The sequence below is a fragment of the Dipteris shenzhenensis genome, chromosome 13 (genome assembly GCF_047967505.1).
Source record: "Dipteris shenzhenensis isolate YYH24624 ecotype China chromosome 13, Dip_SZ_1.0, whole genome shotgun sequence".
In the NCBI taxonomy this organism is placed as follows: domain Eukaryota; kingdom Viridiplantae; phylum Streptophyta; class Polypodiopsida; order Gleicheniales; family Dipteridaceae; genus Dipteris; species Dipteris shenzhenensis.
This window is the reverse complement of record NC_141608.1, coordinates 30,765,150-30,784,375: the sequence shown is the minus strand read 5'-3', so window position 1 is coordinate 30,784,375 and position 19,226 is coordinate 30,765,150. Positions and strand designations below refer to the sequence as shown.

General features: G+C 41.4%; 1 protein-coding gene across 1 annotated transcript; it reads left to right on the top strand.

The window, feature by feature from the left end:
- Window positions 1-13,891: 13,891 nt before the first annotated feature.
- Window positions 13,892-15,673, top strand: LOC147895284 (uncharacterized). The gene is made up of 6 exons (XM_087383444.1): window positions 13,892-14,129; window positions 14,222-14,275; window positions 14,554-14,769; window positions 14,854-14,975; window positions 15,215-15,392; window positions 15,543-15,673. The coding sequence occupies exons 1-6, from the start codon at window positions 13,913-13,915 to the stop codon at window positions 15,671-15,673; spliced, it is 918 nt and encodes a 305-aa protein (XP_087239570.1). The 5' UTR covers window positions 13,892-13,912.
- The last annotated feature ends 3,553 nt before the right edge of the window (window positions 15,674-19,226 follow it).

Below are 19,226 nucleotides of genomic sequence, written 5' to 3'. Positions count from 1 at the left end.
TGGAGCCCTATGTTGTCTCATATGTGAGAACTCAAGATCCACGAAATGTTGAGGAATTAGAGAAACTCATGGAGTTGTTTGATTCCAAACACAATAGCTATAATGAAGACTATTTTCAGTTTTCACATTTAGTAACGACAACATAACTAGAGATGCAATGCAAAAGCAGCTCATTGAAGCACTAGTTGAAGCAGATGCTGGGTAAATGGAAAAGCAAGCAATGCTTACCATGTGGACGAAAGTGGACAGCAAAACACAATGCATTGTGTAGAACAAAACCCATGGGGACAGTTGCAACTCATGTGGTTATGGATGATGATCTTGCCAAGATGGACTACCATCCTTATGACACCTAAGTGCCTAGCCATCACCTGCAATTTTGAGGACAGCATTATTTTTTAGGAGGGATGGTTGTAAAGTGAAGGTTAGAGGGGATAATATAGAGGACGATATAAGCCCAAGCCCTCCACTCTTGTAGCACTTTTTGACGTGACACCTAATCCTATCTACTCCCTCCTCCTTCCTCCTACATGCTGCCTACATTCTCTCCCAATATCTCTATCTCTCTCTTCCCCTCACCCTTCTCCCTCTTCCTCTCCCTCTACCCCCCTTTCCTCACTTCTCACTCTTCTCCCCCCTACCTCTCTCTCCCTTCTGCCAATTCTATCCCCTACCTCCAATCTGCCCCGGCCTCCTTCATTGCAGTGTGTGATCCAGGATATGGTAAGGCTCGACAGAAGGAAACGTATGTGTCAGTGGCTCCTAGCAGTGAACTATGAGACATGAGATCTGTGTAGTGAAAGTAGGAGACCCTATGATATAATCCATCACTCCTATGTCCTCCCGCATGTGGAGAACATGTTTGTCTATCTGAGCCTGGTCATCTTTGCAAAGCATAGTATATGATCAGCTCGTGTGTGGTGCACATGCCCATTACGTATCTGCCATACTACATAACTGCAACTACATCATGTGTACCCTCGGATGTGCACATAAACATAATGGGTTCACTTTATTCTAAAATCCGTACCTACTAATGTGTACCTTCGGATGTGCACATAAATATGATGGGTTTGCTTACAATGTGTACCCTCGGATGTGCACATAAACATCTAAAATCTGAACCTAACAATCTACAACTCCAATCATCATGCTACCAAAGCCAATATTTTTCTATTTTTACATAGAAAAATGTCATGCCAAAACCTCGACTTGGTTTACAATAGGTAAATTCGCATTAAGTTCATTAACGCATGCACATTAGTATTAGTTAGGCGAACTTGGAAAATTAACGTAAGTGGAAAATTAAGCTAAGTTGGAAAATTAACATAAGTTAGTCCTTCAACCTCCTGGCAACACACCCTGGACCTTCTCCCTTACCCCCGCCTCCCATCCCACCTCCCTTTTCCTTTCTCTCCCTCCCCTCTCATATCCCCTTCTTTCCCCCACCAGGCCCAAGCAACTACCCTTGCTCCCACTCTTTCAATCAGCTTTTGCCAGATTTCTCTCCCCTTTTGACCCTCAGCCTCTCGAATCAATCTGTCGATGGGTCTTCCCCCTCCCTTCGCATCTTGTTTCCTATCTTTAGGCGCACACAAAACAAATTAAGCCAAGTTGGAAAATTAATGTAAGTGGAAAATTAAGCTAAGTTGGAAAATTAACATAAGTTAGTCCTTCAGCCTCCTGGCAACACACCCTGGACCTTCTCCCTTACCCCCGCCTCCCATCCCACCTCCCTTTTCCTTTCTCTCCCTCCCCTCTCATATCCCCTTCTTTCCCCCACCAGGCCCAAGCAACTACTGCCCTCTCCTTCAACCATCACATTGGACCATACTCACTACCCCCAATTCTCTGTCTCTCTATTGCTACGAAGCTTGCGGATCCTACCACCATAGCCACCTGATGATCCTACTACCCCTGACCCTTGCTCCTGCTCTTTCAATCAGCTTTTTCCATATCTCTCTCCCCTTTTGACCCTTAGCCTCTCGAATCAATCTGTCGGAGTGGGTCTTCCCCCTTTCTTCGCATCTTGTTTCCTATCTTTAGGCACACACACAACAAATCTCAGCCCAAAACAAAAACCTCATATTCTCAAAAGAGACTAACCACAAGTTTATGCTCTAAACAAATACTAAGTTGTGTTCTCCTCCATGAAGAATGCAGCTCTCTATCAGAGACATAATATAAGCCACTTACAAAGAAAGTTTTCAAGGGAGAAGTTCTTGTCAGCTGCCCACTTCTTATAGTCGATGACATGGACAACAAAACTTAAACACCCGACGTAATGCGAGGATTACCAAAGAGCGAGCAAGGAAAAGCGAGCGAGCCCAATTAAGCGAGCGTGATTAAACAACAGGCAAGCGAGCAGCCCTTGATCCACTATATGATTAATCAAATTTCATTAGAGAGAGGAGTCATGTCCCAAAATGATATTGCTTCCCTCCTTCCTTCTCATGCTATCACATTAGACTCATTATGGAGAGAGATTCAATAGTATATAAAATATATGATTCACAAAAACAAAGACTACTAAGTAGAGGGCACATTGTTCGAATCGCACATCTCCTTCCTTCTCATATATTTACATTACAATAAATTTGGCAAACAAACACATAGTGGTACTGAATACGAGATTTGAAAAAGAACTAACATTGCACACAAGTTTTACATTACATATCATGCCCGCCATGCTTATATGATTACATATTCCATACATGCATCATGAATACAAATATCAGGCTACACATATCCTTTCTCCCCATACTTGGTATCTTTCTCCATACACCCATCCAAAGAAAAGGAGTAGCCTACACATCATATTAAATACCTTTCTCTCCTTACTTTCACACTGAAATCCTTATGGAGAGACAACAACATAGGAGCAGGTAGAATATAGCCAAAACGTGCTCATACTCTACATGTACATATCATGCCTTCCATGTTTGCAGAAGTACATCTTCCAAACGTCTGATCCAAAAAATGGAAGGCATGTAGAGCAAAAAGGCACATTACATCTATTGCATCTTCTACTATTCACCTTAAAGGCTGACATATCTTGCCTCTAATGCTTGCAGAAGTATATCCTTACTTCGATTACAAAAACATAGAAGGATCCCTACCTCTATAATCCGCATGTTCAACAAAGAACAATAGAATGTCTTTCACATCATCTAGTCTATGGAAGATGGATTTCTTTTTCCAGCCAGTGCTTGAAACAACTCAATCTTAGTCAACGCTGCTTGATGCATAAACTGATGCACTGTATCACTCAATCCCAGCACTACAATGAACACAAAGTATATGTGTTTGCAAGGCATATAAGGAGTTTTACTTGTCTCCCTTTGAGTGAAATCAAGACATGTACAACGTGGGAATTCTGAAATTGAGACACAGTATGTTAACCCCTTGGAAATTGAACCTGATGTACGAATGTGGAAAAGATGCACCTCATTTGGAATAATAGTGCTCTCTCTTACAACCTCCCCATTCTCTGCAACTGCCTTGCTTATCCTTTCTTTGAATTCTTTATTCAACCTAGTTCTCCATGATACAAGCTTTCCATCACGATGAGATGGGCGCACATGGCTTGGCGTATGGATTTTTTGCATACGAGATGGGAAGCTCATGACACCAATAGCATCATCAGTCTCAAATACAAATCCTGCCCTTACCAGGGTCTCCCTCTCATCCACAGTAATTGACGTCCCACATGCAACCTTCCACACACCTGGAGAGTTTCCAGGAACACCTTGAATGGAATTATCCACCTTCCATGTATGGGTCACAGTACTATTACAAAACCAAACAAATTGTTCTGTCAATCCATTGGAATGTTGCCTTCTTCCCTTAAAGCAAGGCGCTGGCACACCATTGCTTGCACTTCTACCAAGCGCATTGATCATTGCCCCACACCGTCTCCGACTTTCTGTCAAGTAACCAAAGCATGTGACAACACTATGTGCTTCAGTTCTCCTAATTGCCCAATTGGCATCATGAATGTTTGCCTCTCTACAAACTACCTGGTTTGTAGGATTTAAAAAATCAAGTTGTCGTCTTTTTCCAATCACTCTCTTTGTAGTGACAGTGATGTATTCAGGGCGATGACTATCAAGTGCATGGACCACAGTTGAACATGTAGAACTCCTCTTTCTTCTCATACTTATCGGTTCTGTCATCGGTCTATCCATCTCTGGAGAGTGTAACCCAGCCTCTTCAATCACAGTGTGTGACAAATCAACAAGCCTATTTCTATCTCCTTTACTAGATCCACCACCATCAAGTATTCTTTGTCGTAGAACATCCAAATTTGGACCTGTACCCAAGTGTTTTCCATTCAAAAAGGCATTATAGTGAGCACTCTGAAGGACACTCATTGCAAGATCTGCAGCACAAGCTTCATACAATGTTATGTGTCTTGCATACCCATGTGCTGCTCTCATGCTAGAGTGTTTTGTCTCCGAAAGATTTACTGTAGGAACAAACCCAGAATTTTTCTCTTGCTGCAAAAACATTCCCCCCCATTGGTTGACTCTAACATCCCACCAAGCCAACCATGTGTGGAGTGCTGGCAACTCACCCTCTTTCACATGCAATGGAGACCAATACAAGGTCAATGTTCTCTTGCATTGATCTGCAGAAGCAGCTGTCGTTGCCTCCCTCCATTTCCTACATAGAACCTTATGCTCCTCCTGAAATTGTGGCTTAATGCATCTTTTGGTATGCTCAACCATGCTCATCTCCCAGTGAAAACCACAAGTCCTTTCTTTACCCTCCATTACATTTTCAGGCCCACCATTGTAAACTGTGCGGATAGCAAGCCAATTTGCTCCTGCTCCATCTGCCATGAATCCTCGGAATTGAGGTGGTTCAAAACCATTCTTCTCCATCTGACTATTCAAAAGCTTCCAGAATTGCACTTGTGCATTGGTATCTTCCACCTTGAATTCACATATAGCTATTGTTAAGAGTTCCCTTATGTAAGGGTCATACACATGAGCACCCATAGTTGACCATCCTTTTACTCGATGGACGTGGTCAAAATGCACCCATTGTGATCCAAGGCTACCTCCTGGCCGCATTCGATTCACCAAATCAACCCCTGATCCTGGACCAATGGTCGACATTTTGAAAATATGTGGTTGTTGTTCATCTTGCAACTGCCCAGGAAACAAGATACTTTGCACATATGGATATCTGCATCTCTTTTTCAAACCCAGTATTGAATCCATTTCACCATCTCCTCCTCTAGCATCACATCTTGCACTCTGCACTATTCTTTGAAGCCTTCTCCTTTGTGTCATTGGTGTGATTGTATCCAAAACCTCTTCAAATTGTTGGTAATCTAGAGGTTCCATAGCAACCCCCTCCTTTGCAAGCAACATATCCATCACAAGGTCTTGTGTAACTGAGACCTCAATGTTTTTGCAAGATGAATTTGCATTTAGCCTAGCACGCATTGAAACAAGATCATCCACTTGAAATTCCTTTGCACGACTTTTTCCTTTCTCAACAGGATGGTCATGGAACCCAACATGCACAGCACATCTTGTCGTCTTCGCTCTTTCATGAGGCAAGCAATAATATATGATAGCACTGCATTGATAAACACACTCTGGGATTTCTAAACAATGCTTGCAGACAATTGATCCCAAGGTTGGATCAATTGGACCAGGCATAGGTGGCTTCCTAAGCTTTCCCTTCCATTGTGTATCATTCAGAACTCCCATTCGTTCAAGGTAAGGACAATGAATGTTACAGCATCTCAAGTATCCAGAACATCTACTCATCCTTACAATTCCATTGAAAAAGTCTTGTGAACATGTTGAATATTTTGTCCATACATGACCATCGGCATTTTGTTCCATTCCAGACATTGGAGATCCATCAGGCAAAGGGGGGAGTTCAAAGACAACATACCCATCATAAGTTTTAGGCAGTTCAACAACCTTCTCAACTCTAACTGCAGAAGTTAATGCAACATGCAAAGAACTATTCAAAGGCATCTTCTCTATAAGTGAAATAACACTATTCACTTCAGCATTTTGAAAGTCACTATGAGAATCTTTCCTTCTTATCACCTCAACTTTGAAGGTTGAATGTTGTTTTCCATTGATCTTGTACCCTTTTTGACCGTCCTCCAAGTCCACCAAGGGAAGCACTATGGCAATGTCATCCACTCCGATTTCTTGATGTAGACTAATCTCCTCATCCGCAAGGTGAAAGTGTTCCTTGAGATCTACTAGGGAGACCTCCAATAAAGGAGTGTCGTAACGAATGGACAATGTTTCTGACTCTCCAAAGCGAATGAACACAGATGCAGGCATGTTTTAGATGCACAAATGAACACTAAAGGATTGGCGCCACCCACTACGAGAACAATTTCATCAATTTGCAAGCGCAAAAGAAGACGGAGCTCTACAATAGCTAGCGGCTCTTGATTTACAAAAGAAGATGTAGCCAGTAGAAGAGTGTGATAAAAAATGACATTGCCAGAGAAGAGGTGGCATCAGAAGAGCAAACGAGAGCACAAGAGATGGAAATAGAAGAAAAGAGGTTGATAGAAGAGGACATGGCAGCGGAAGAGAAGATGTTGATAGAAGGACGAGATGACAAAAGAAGAGAAGATGTGAAAAAATTATGTCTTTGAAAGGTGGCGAGTTAGATGACGCCGTCACAATTATCTTCATAAAGGCTCCATGACATGGTTCATAATATCCATGAAAATGGTAATCATTTCACAAGATGGTAATCTGAATATTAAAGGCTCCATAACTTGCAAACACGAATCTGGTAAGAGGATATGTTTAAGAACAGAATCAATACTTGATACCTTCTGTCAATATGAATAGAATCAAGTATAGTCAAGATTTAGTGAAGATTTAGTAATAAATCCTTCCTTGACTCAATAGCTAAATCTGAAAGCGGGCGACTGAAGGTTGGGCGCAGAAGGCGAAACAATCTGAGGGAAGAACAACGAATGAAAGCAAACAAGGCGTGGACAGCAGAATGAGAATATCCGTCAAGGTGAATTCAAAATTCCTGACAACAACTGAGAGGGCGTTCCCACGCCATCCGTTTGTATCCCTATTTCACCACATGTTCCCACGCCATCCTCCGCGAAATTGGCCTCTGAATTCGGAGCTCCAAAGCACTCCACTAAAGTCGGGAAAATTTCAACACGGTTCCCCAAATTTCAAAACGGTTGCCTAGAAACCGGTTGCCTGGAAACCGGTTGTTCGTGCTCTCAAAACTTCAACAGTTCGTTTCCATCAATGTATCCTGCTTTTCTGAAGGTTGCAGTACGAAGCTGCCTTCACTACTGCTTCGTCTATACAGCTTGCCCTCCAACACTTCCCTCAACTTTCGTCAATCTCCTTTTGAAGAGCAGTAAATCCCACAGCTATTCCTACTCCAGTTCAACGATAAGCTACTCGTGTAGGCAATCATCAAAGGTTTGTAGATGCGGCAAGCGTCCCTCAGACTCGCGAACATGCACAATACATATTTCAAAAAGCTTCGGAGTGACAACGTAGTGGAGGGACAAGGCGATGTACCAAAACACGCACACGTAGACTAATGAGAAAATCCGGTTACGTAAGAAGGAGAGCGTACGCAGAGAAGCCGATCATACTACAAGCTAGATCATAATACATGCGTATGCACAAAAGCAAAAACAAGATTAGCTACATAGATTCAACTAGAAGCAAGCAAGCGAGCCTGCTTCCTGCGCCTCAACGGGGAGCACCTCAACTTTCGTCAATTGAAAGCAAGGAACGAAATAAACGATCACGGCTCACAAGCGACAAGCGAGGAACGTCTGTTTCGGTGAAGGGTGGGAATGCCATTAAGGTCCACACTCCGATTTTGCCTTTACGCCCGCATTCCTTGTTGTATCCTCTGCCTACGCTTTCAGCATGATCTGATAATACCTCTGCGGACTTGAGTCTTATTGTAGCCGCAATAAGAATAAGTTACAGTTCCAATATTGTAGCCGCAACTTTCTATCGCTGGAGTCCATCGAACGTCTTTTCGTCGGCAAATTTTGCCCACCTCGCTCTTTTTCTGTTTCCCTTACATATTGTCATGTTCGATGTTTTCCTTACGTTGAACAGATTGGCGGAAGATGCGGTGTTGAATAAACTATTTTGATTGTGGTGGAACAGGAAGTGAACGTAATCTTTTCAGATGACGAGTCTTTCAGATTTGGGAGTTTCCGCATGACGGCCACTTCGTCATCAGACGCATGACGGCCACTTCGTCTCTTTCTCTCACTGATCAGTCGTTCCAATTGATCTACAACGCTCGTCCACCTCTGTGAAGTTACAAGTTTGAAGTTACTAATCACTTCTGTGAATTTTGATTGAACATAATCACACCTCCTTCACTCTGCCGCCAACTCTGTGCTTTCGCTTTCGTTCTGTCAAGATTTGAGTGGTTAAGAACACGGGCAAGATTTGATCGCCAGCTCACTGATCACATTGACGTGCAAAGCCGGATGCTAGAACGAGGCATGCAGCCGAGTAGCCAGAAGGTCGTGAAGTTGAAGAAAGGAAGGCGAGATGTCGAGTTGCAAGCTTCACTTTCAGAAAAGCAGAAGTGATCGGGTAGAAGGAACAATTCACATGCTATGTACAAAAGATCAATTCTGCTTGACTCTTGTAAACTGCGAAGCTCTTTTCCGGTGAATGATAGGCAAACTACAACCGCTTTAATGGAAGAAAGACGCTCTGGAAGGAACAGAGCGTTCTAGCAATGTGATCAGTGAGCTGGCGACGGCGTTCTTAACGTTTCTGTGGCTTGATTACCCTGTCGCTCACAGATTGCGATTGCGCTCTTCACAGCCCTCGCAGGCCTCTTCATTATCGTCTTCCCCCAAACGTACTTCCATCACTCACGCTGAGAGAAGAACCATCGCTCTCTTCTCTCATCGCTCGCCTTCTGCCTTCGCTTCTCTTCTTCCACGAGCTCGCCTCCTCTTCCACGACCTGCACTCCCTATTCGCTTCTCCCTCCTCTTCCACGACCTGCACTCCCTCTTCCACGACCCGCCTCTCCCTCCTCATCGCCTCTTCCTCCTCTTCCACGACTCTCACTCTCTCTTCGCTTCCTCGGCCCTCCTCAAGCTTTCTTTGGCCTCCTCTCTTCTCCTTCCACGCTCCACCTTCTCCTTCCACGCTCCAACCTTCCTCCCAGTGTGGTAGTTGGAGTAGCCGCCTTCTCCTTCCACGCTCCACCTTCCACGCTCAACTTACCTCCTCACGAAAGGTCTCGTGCACTCCCATCTTCTCCATCTCCTCCGCCAAGGTACATGCTCCCTCTCCCACGCTTTTGTTTCCAAGCTTCGTATGAAAAATTAGCCAAGCTACACTCCTTTTTTTAATCTACTTTCCATGAGAAAGGGCAGCGCGTTGACGCGCTGCCCTTTCTCATGGATATTAGATCAAAATCATTGGGCCATTTTGATCTACTTTCCATGAGAAAGGGCAGCGCGTTGACGCGCTGCCCTTTCTCATGGAAAGTAGATCAAAATGGCCCAACCATTTTGATCTACTTTCCATGAGAAAGGGCAGCGCGTCAACGCGCTGCCCTTTCTCATGGAAAGTAGATTAAAACTACACTCCTTTTTTTAATCTACTTTCCATGAGAAAGGGCAGCGCGTCCTTTCTCATGGAAAGTAGATCAAAATGGTTGGGCCATTTTGATCTACTTTCCATGAGAAAGGGCAGCGCGTCAACGCGCTGCCCTTTCTCATGGAAAGTAGATCAAAATCATGTCAGAGGAGCTATACTAAAAAGCATTGGGGGTATACTAAAAACTTAAAAAACTTTCATCAATTTTTGTCTATGCACCTCAAATTGATTTCGAAATTGTGAATCCTTCTTCTCCTCACATCCTCATCCTCCAATTTTTTAATCTTCCAAGACCTCCCTAGTGAGTCCTTAAGCATTTGGAAGAGCCATGACGTTAGAAGCATTTGACGCGCTGTCCATTTCAATGGAAAAGGACATCTAAAATCCTCCATTGTATCTTTCATGTACCACCTTCATATTTGAGTAAAGAAGGAAATTTTGATGCTTGTGATACCAAAATGGACAGCGTGTCAACGCGCTGTCTATTTCGGTATCCCAAGCATCAAAATTGGCCTCTTTTATGCTTCATAATAGAATTTCAGTGGGGTGGCATTTAGATGTTTTTTGCTTCAAAATGGACAGCGTGTCAACGCGCTGTCTATTTCGGTATCCCAAGCATCAAAATTGGCCTCTTTTATGCTTCATAATAGAATTTCAGTGGGGTGGCATTTAGATGTCTTTTGCTTCAAAATGGACAGCGCGTCAACGCGCTGTCTTTTTTGGTAGAAAGATCTTTACAATTTAGGACACTGACATGCTCTCACACTTGCAACAGTCTTCCTACAATAAGATTGGTTATTGGGATCAAGAATGCTGCCACACTCGACCTGCATGGTGACTTGAAAATAAAAATAGCTTCCAGATCCCTGAGTTACTATGTCAAGCCATCTTGTGTCAAGTCTTGCTCAATAGTGGCCTTGTATTGGGGTAGCATTTTATATGCCCTTTTCACCAAAATGGACAACGTGTTGACGCGCTGTCCATTTTAGTAGAAATAGCACTAAAATGCACACTACTAATGTGTGCTTTCACAGTTGCATTCAACCTATACATTTTAAGATTTTTATTAATATGAATGCTCATTGGATATAAGATCTCAAAGAGGAAGAGTGAAGTAGATATGAGGTCGTAATAAATGTCATCTATGTAGCTTTCAATTCTGCAAGTTATTTTGACCACAAGGATGATTATGCCAACACAACCGCTTTCGCTTTTAATCTGCATTCTTGAATTATGCCTCAAGTTAAAGGAGGAACTCCTTGATTGAGGAAAGTCCTCTATGGAAGGGGGTGAGAGTTTGTGGAATATTGGGAGAAATCCCCCAAAAGATCTCCACATGTACATGTATTACACAATACATGTATATAAATAGACATGCTTAAGTATTCATGTACATGTTTGTGTGTTATACATTTATTGTATAGTTATTTGTGTCCATATGTCATGTATGAAAATGTCAAGATGTATATATGGAAGTCTGTTGTAAATGTAAACATATGCATGGAAGATGTAGTCTCTTCCATTAGCAAATGAGTGCTATATGGGGTTGAGAGTTTGAGAGGTTATGTATATATATGCAGATATAAATTCATACATAGATAAGTTTATACATGCATACGTAAAACTATTTACATGTGTTTTTTTATTTGTACATAGAAAAGGATATGCATACATATGCATAAATATGTGAAAACAGATGTGTTTAAAGATAAATAAAGACATGTGTATAAAGATAAATAAATATGTTTAGATATTTCTTTATACACATCTATGTATAGGAGTTTGAATGTTAGCTCTATGTATCAATAATAGTATATTACTTTGACTGTTAGCTCTATGTATCTAAAATAGTATAGGAGTTTGACTGTTGGCTCTAAGATAAACTAGACCCTAAATGCATGTGTTCAAAATGATAGTGTAAACATGTATCTGGTTAGTGTTTAAAAAATTTAACAGTTGTGCTCACATTGAACTCTTGATCTTCATAGAATGTTTTGGAGAAGAATAACATGTGCCGTGAACAAGAGATTTTTTCTATAGTTTGCTATACTATATTTGCTCTTGGATTAGATTTTCATTGTCTTGCAATCTCATTTCATATGTGACCAGTGTATGAAAAGGTGTTATTTTTGTATTTCATTTCAGGATGACAGGAAGGAAAGGTAAAAAGCCTCAAGAGGCTCTGCCTCCAAAGTTAGCAAGACGAAAGAAAATAGATCCCCCTGCCCAATCATCAGTAGGTGGGACAGAAGAACCAGGGAGTGCAGCAGGTTCTGAGCCTGATACATCCTCTGCACCAAAAGATGAAGGACCAAGATTGGAGGAGGTTGAATTGGATGACACTGAAGTGCAAGTGGAAGGAGGAGGTGATGTGATTGGAAAATGCAGGATGCTTGATTCAGATCATTGTCCTCGCATTCCATTATGTAGATTGATCCCCTATGCACGAGTACGAGGACTTCGTGATGATGTGTCTTCATTAAAAAGTGCATTCCAAGTGGAGGGCTACCTTCCAGAGAAAGGATCTTTCATAGTGTCCGTTTGCAAAAGTGATGGAGAGGAGGTAGTAGTGACAGATGATATGATGGAGAGGTGGTCTCCCACTTGGAGAGATGTTGATGAAGAGTTTGAGAATGACTTGCTATCAAGTCATGAATTTAAATTTATGTCAAGCAGGATGTTTTTTGTTTGGGAGGGAAATCATAGGACTACTGCTTGGATGAGTGTTATAAAGGATATCTTTCCTACAAACAAAAAACGACACATAAGAGTGGTTTGCACAATAATTGATCCTAGAAAAATAAGTGAGATTGCTCTATTGGCTGGCCTACAGCGCATGAATTCGTAAGTACTTTGATACCTTTTTTTCTTCCATTATTTTGTCTTGTATAATTCTTTATCTTCATTATTTTTATTTTGTACAAACGAACTAATCTTTTGATGTATCTTGTAGTATGAATGAGCATGCCATCGTCAAACCTAGCCTCCGAGACACACTTATAAATGCACACAACATTTGTGAGTGTGATCCTACGATATTTATGAAATCATTGTCTCCTAATGAAGTGAAATCCATAGAGAACTGGAGGGCTCATGAGAGTAAAGGAAAAAGACCCTGGTTTCCATTGACAAGAGGCTATCTTGCAAGATTGGTCTTTCAGGTTTAATGCTACACTTCTCTTGGTGCTTATTCTCTTTCATTCCTTTTCTTTCTATAAAAGGAAATCTTTTGTGTAGGTTGAGTACAATACAGAGCTTAAAAAAGCAATTGATAAGATATCCACAAAGATGCCTATAGACCAAAGAACAGAAGTTGAAGGAAAGCAACGTGTCCTGATTCAAAAGAGAATTGCTGACAGGATGGGAAAGGTGAGAGTTTAATTCTTCTTGTTGTTACATTTTTTAATCATTTTATGCATCTAACATGCAATGCTTGGATAGGTTTTGAATTGCATAGATCCAGGCTTGGGTGAGGCCTGGTTGGAAAAGTTATTTGCCTTGCGATTTGATGGTCTGGACTCTTGTGTAACTTTGGAGAAGCTGCAACTCATAGCAAAGTCTGATTTGAGATTGGAGAAAAAAATCATTTTTCTTTCCTTGTTGGAGGCTACCAAACCAATGAGGGATATGTATTTCATGCCTGTGGGGGATGTGGAGTATAGAGGGTGAGTTGTTCCTTTCATAAATAAACTTATTTTGCACTGTTTGTATGTATTATAGAAGTGCCATAAGTCTTAATTGTGTGAATACTTTGTTTTTCACTTGTGTAGATGGATTAATAGAGAGATATTTCTTGAGAAAGTAGAGACCCAGGCTTTGAAAGTTCTTGATGACTTGAGGGTTGTAACAACGATGGGCGTTCCTTTAGAGACACCAAAAGATTACACAATGCAACAGTACATGGAGGACATAAAATTAGAAGGAAGAAAGCATTTGTTCTTAGCTCTACGATCAAAGGATTCAAAGATTGAGAGTAAGGGAGGAAAGAAAGCAGATGGTCTCTCTGAGTTGGACATGGCCGCTCACAGGGTTGTCTACAGGTTGGTCCCTTTTAGTTTTAATGATGGTGCTTTTCTATTTGTTTTGTGAAGCTTATAACAACATTGAACTTGACAATCATTTTTATTTGTCTCAATTTTTTTGTGAACCTTTCTTTATATAGGAGGTCCAAATAATTAGTGATTGTTGATTTGTAGGTATCTTGCTCATTTGGCAAGAGAGAGAAAGATCTTAGAGATTCCAAATTTGTGCAAGAGTTGGGTGGAAATTGGTCATGCTGCTTGTATGTATCCTCCTGGCATGCACAATCACTCTCAATGGGAACTTGCAAATTGTCCTTGGTGGATAGACTTCCCCAAGGGACAAGTCTTGGTGCGTGAGAGAGACTTTCACAAGAAATATGCCTCATCTAAGGACATTGAAGAAAGTAAGGATAAAATGGGCGGAAGCTCTAGAAAAACAAAAACACAAGCACAAAAACAAGAACAAGCTCAAAAGAAAGGTAAGAAATATACATACATGTTGAGTTTCTAATGTTGTTTGTGATGAGGGTTTGGAATAGTATACTAATGTTATTCTTTCCTATCCATTTAGATGAGGAGCCATCTAGTCCACCAAGGCAAGATAAGGATCAAATGGAGCATGCAAGTAAGGTTCTAGTTTATTTTTGTTCTTGCTATCGGTGTTTCAAAATTTCCTTTGGTTGTGTTTGATATAAATTTTCCATGTAGGTTCACAATCTATCACAAAGTTAGTACAACATTATGTATTTCATAAGGCACAGTCACCGGATAGTCTATCGACTCGAGGTATCACTCCATTATATGCTTGTATGGTGGGTGATTACATAACCATGGGCATGGACTTTTCACTGTCCAAGAAAAATGAAAAGTATACTATTTTGCATGAGTTTTTCATGAATGTAGTTAGCCCTGATCGAGACTACATGCGGTTGGGTAAGAAGATTAAGTGGGCTGCGGATTTTATATTGGTTGACTTTCCCACTGGATTTCCACTTGATGAGAGAGAACCCATCCCAGTTTGGAACCTCTTATTAGAGGACCATGTGCGTTATGGGCTTGCTGTTGCAGCAGCTTCATTATCAGATAGTGGTTGGCTGGCAGTTATATGTCCTATGGCAGGTAAGGTTTAAAATCTAGCACTATTGTTGTTATATGTCCTCTATTCTCATTTTTCTTGTATGAGATAGTGTCATTTGATTGTAGGACACTGTATTTCGTGGATGGAGCGCTTTGCATTTGTTCAAGGCTTGGAAGTTGTCAGACGTGTAGTCATTCATGATAAGCTTCCACATGGATACTGTAAATACCATGGTATAACTCTTAAGGTATGCTACAATTCCATGCATGGTGTGTTGTAATGCTACATTCATGAACTTTTTAATGTGTTTCTTTATGTGGGATTGATAGATGCCATGTTACATGTAGTATGCATGCTGGGTTTTGATGGTAAAATCATATATTTCATTTGTGTTCCATATGTGTGGTCACATGTAGTCTTTCATGCTATGATACTTGTTGGCTAAGGTCATTCTTTGGTATGTGGTTCTCTATGCATGATTCACAGATGCAATCATCTATGTTGGCTCTAGTACGTAGAGCTAAGAAGACTCCATCAATTTATTTGGAAGAGAGTGTTCCACTATTTCAAAACCTTTCCATTGATCCGCTATCTGATTTATGGACTCACTATGTGCCTCTCAGTGAGAGGACAATAGTGCCTATGTCTTCTCAGATGGCTCGAGGTGGACTTGAGCGATGTTGCTACTTTGTTGGGTGCCTTTTGTCTCTCTTATGTGTTCCAGGAGGATTGGTTTTAGAGATGGGTTGTGGCACAGCTCCTCTCATGCGTGCTTGTCAGGCTACTGGTAGACCTTGTTTTTCTTTTGATTCAGATAGCAGTATTATGGCTACCATTGTTGAGCCACTTGTAGCAGACCATTTCGGGAAACGGGTGAGGTCAGAGCATGATGGCGATGGGGATGAAGATAGAGTGGATCCCATCACAAATCCATATGATGATTAGTATGGTACTGAACTTAGATCTTTCTTTGATGACATTTGGATATTTTTGGATTGTTGTTATTGTGTCTTTAACGTTTTGACTTACTATGGTTTCAAATGTATGTTTGATTGTAGTTTGTTACCATGCTATGCAGAAGAAATGGCAAGATTCATGTCAACTGAAAGAAGATATGATGAGAGGCATTCAGATAGGCCACGAGCTCGCATTTACTTTGTTGATGATGAGTGTCAAGAGGAGTAGAATATGATTTAAAAGACCATTTTGATGAGAGCTTGGTGATACTTGTGAGAAGAAGTCCCATTTTGAATATGGTAATATTGCTCTTTGGGGTGAGCTAACAGTAATGTGGTAATATTTCTCTATGTATTATGCAATCCTATGCTTTCAAATGATACTTGGGTTCTCCCACATATGGGTGAAGTGGTATTAATGTTATTAAGAATAATTTCAAGCAATGTGGATGTTTTGATTGTAGGAAAATAAAACCCATTTTGAATGCAGAAGAATTGTTGTGTATGTGGCAACCCCACGTTTTGAAGTGACACTCCACTTTCTTTTGATTACTAATGACACATATTGGAAGTTACATTATTGAGATAATTCTAATCAATTTTGTATCTTTTCTTGTACTATTAGTCCAAAACATCACTTTTTGACCTCGGGTTTGTACACAGGTCATTTGACACCCAAATCATGTCAACTTCAAGAAACATGTATTTCATAGACACATTGTATTTCACATGCACAATTTAAATGGGATAGGAAGGACAAATACAATTACCATTTGAGAATGCAAAATGTACAAGATGTTGTGCTTGGATAGTTAAATACAATGAAAACATTAAAAAAGGTGTGAGATATGTTTGCAACTTTATATGAGGCAAATGAATACCTAGGATCTTGATGAAGAGAAAGCAAATCAATAAAAGCTTTTGACATGCATATATAGTGAGACTCATAGGCATGAATATACAACTTGCAGCCATATGAGGGACTATGAAATATCAATAAATTGTGCAAGTCATCGTCAATAGACTCACTAAAGTATATGAGAATTGAGTTGTTGGAAAAGTCTTAGTTGCTTTAGTCTCTCCTGTGCTACCAAGTCCAAGTTACATTATCAAGATAATTATAATATATTATCAACTTGCTTTACTCTCCCAAATATGGAAAGTAGGTTAAGTTTCATTTTGGAGATTCTTCCCAAATAGTGGATTTCACAAAGCTATGTTGGCTACCTCTATAAGGGATTGTGGAAAAGATCGCTCGCTTTTTTGGGCCCGCTCGCTTTTTCTTGCTCGCTCTATCGACTACCTCACGTAATGCAACCTGTAACATGATCTAACGAGGGAGCAGAGAGGAAGGGAGGAAAGGGGAGAGGGAGTGAGGGGGAACGAGTGAGGGGCGGCAGCAAAGGAGAGACTGAAAGAGTGCGGGATAGAAGGAAAGGGGGCAACAGAGCTGGAGGTGAGGACAGAGACAAAGGGAGGCGAGGATGGTTCGAGAGTATGGGATGCGAAAGCAATAGGGAAGGCAGCGCAGGGGAATTCAGGGAGGTGGATTAATTTTTTGGGGGCTTAGGTCAAATTCTAACTTAATAATTTGGGACTCGATTAACTTAGGTTAACGCAGTAATTTTCTAATGGCGGAGAGGACTAATTTATATGATTTTTGGTTATTCCTAGAAGGGCTGCTAGATAACTGTCATCAAAGTACCATATGGAAGAGATGGGTGTGTGCTCTGACTTGGTAGGACATGATAAGGCTCGACAGAAGGAAATGTATGTGTCAGTGGCTCCTCGCATGAGTGAACCATGAGACATGAGATCTGTGTAGTGAAAGTAGGAGACCCCATGACATAATCCAGCACTATTGTGTCCTCCCCCATGTGGGGAACATGTATGTCTATCTGAGCCTCATCATCTCTGCAAAGCGTAGTATATAATCATCTTGTGTGTGATGCACATGCTCATTAGGTATCTGCCGTACTGCATAACTGCAGCCCCATCATGTGTACCCTCAAATGTGCACCCATGTAGTGCTGATGTGGTCTCAGCCTGTGGGAGTAATGTTGCAGTTATCTAAAAATCCAAGATCTCTACCTGTAGGTCTCTTGTCATGACATTAAAGTCCCCAAGCAACAATCTCTCCCCTATCTGTGCATATCCTTGTATGTGCTCATAAAGTGACTGGAAAGGCTATGTTTTTGGCATATTTTGATGTCTCCGAAGGGAAGTAGCAAATTGCTATGTAGACATCTGCAGTGGAGGGCCTCCTGATGTGAACGCACATGTAACTGGCATGATCATCTCTGCCTATAACACAGATGTATGGCTGTAGTTGTGAGTGGAATAAGATGGCCACCCGCCAAGCCTCTGACTCCCCCATCAGTGCGGGTCCTGATTGATCCGTAGTCAGCCATGTGTACCAATGTACTATGGGTAAGTCCCTCTCGGGGCTCTGGTATGTCTCAATGTATGCTATAACGTACTTCCCCTGAAAGGTCTCAGCAAAGTTGCCAGATGCAGACCAAAATGTCCCATTTCCATTCCAGAAGGCGATAAGACACTAATGGTCCTACAGGCTGTGTCCCATTATTGGGGGAGGGTCACCACTCCTGAATGATAGCTGTCCCATCTCTATATACAGACTGCATACCTTTGTCCCAGGCTTCCATGACCTTCTTGATCCCTTCCTTCTGCTGTTCAAACTGCCTGTGTGTACGAACCTCATTCACATAGATAGATGTCCCTTACAAAATCCTCTTTTTATTAGGACTGACTGCCTTGCTTGGGCATCCTTCAATTTGATAATCAAGGGTTTCTTCCTAGAGGCATCCTTTCCCACTCTCCATGGATACTCAATCTGCTGAATTCCTCTTGCATGAGGGACCTAGCCATGTCCAGTGGGCTGGTTTATCTTCTTCAATGCCCACCATTTTAAGATTACAAGCCTTACGTTGCCTATGGCTGTCCTCGAAGGTCTCCTAGGTGACCATTTGTGGCTTATACTTACTGTCCACTTTGGACCAAGATTCAGATTCCTTGGCGTGCACATTCAATCTAACCTCTAAATTCTTGAATTTCTCAAAAGCCTTCCCTGGGTTGCTCTTCAGTTCTTCCATGCATTTCTTCATTGCCACATTTTCTTCTCTAAGTATATCCAAAGCATTCATGACCAAGGTACTTGCATTGCCTTGTCATTCCAAATTTTTATATCCATTTTGCAGTTCTTACACATCCAATTCAAGGGCCTGGATATTGAATTATCCTTCTTTTCTTTGTTGTTTTACACCTCAATGTCTGCCTTCAAAGCATCCATGGTCTCTAGTCCTCCAAGGCATAATATCAATGCTTCTTTGTATGCTGTGAACCCTCCCCTCACTACTGTGGTAAAAGGAGAACTAATCTAGGGCATTCTTATCCTCAAGGGCCTTCGGCATCCTTGATCTGGTGGACATCATAACTGTTCCGTCCAGTTTTGCACTCTGTAAGCTTTCTTTGCTCCAACCCCTTTTGCATGCAAACTAAAAACTGCTGTTAGTTAAACAGTT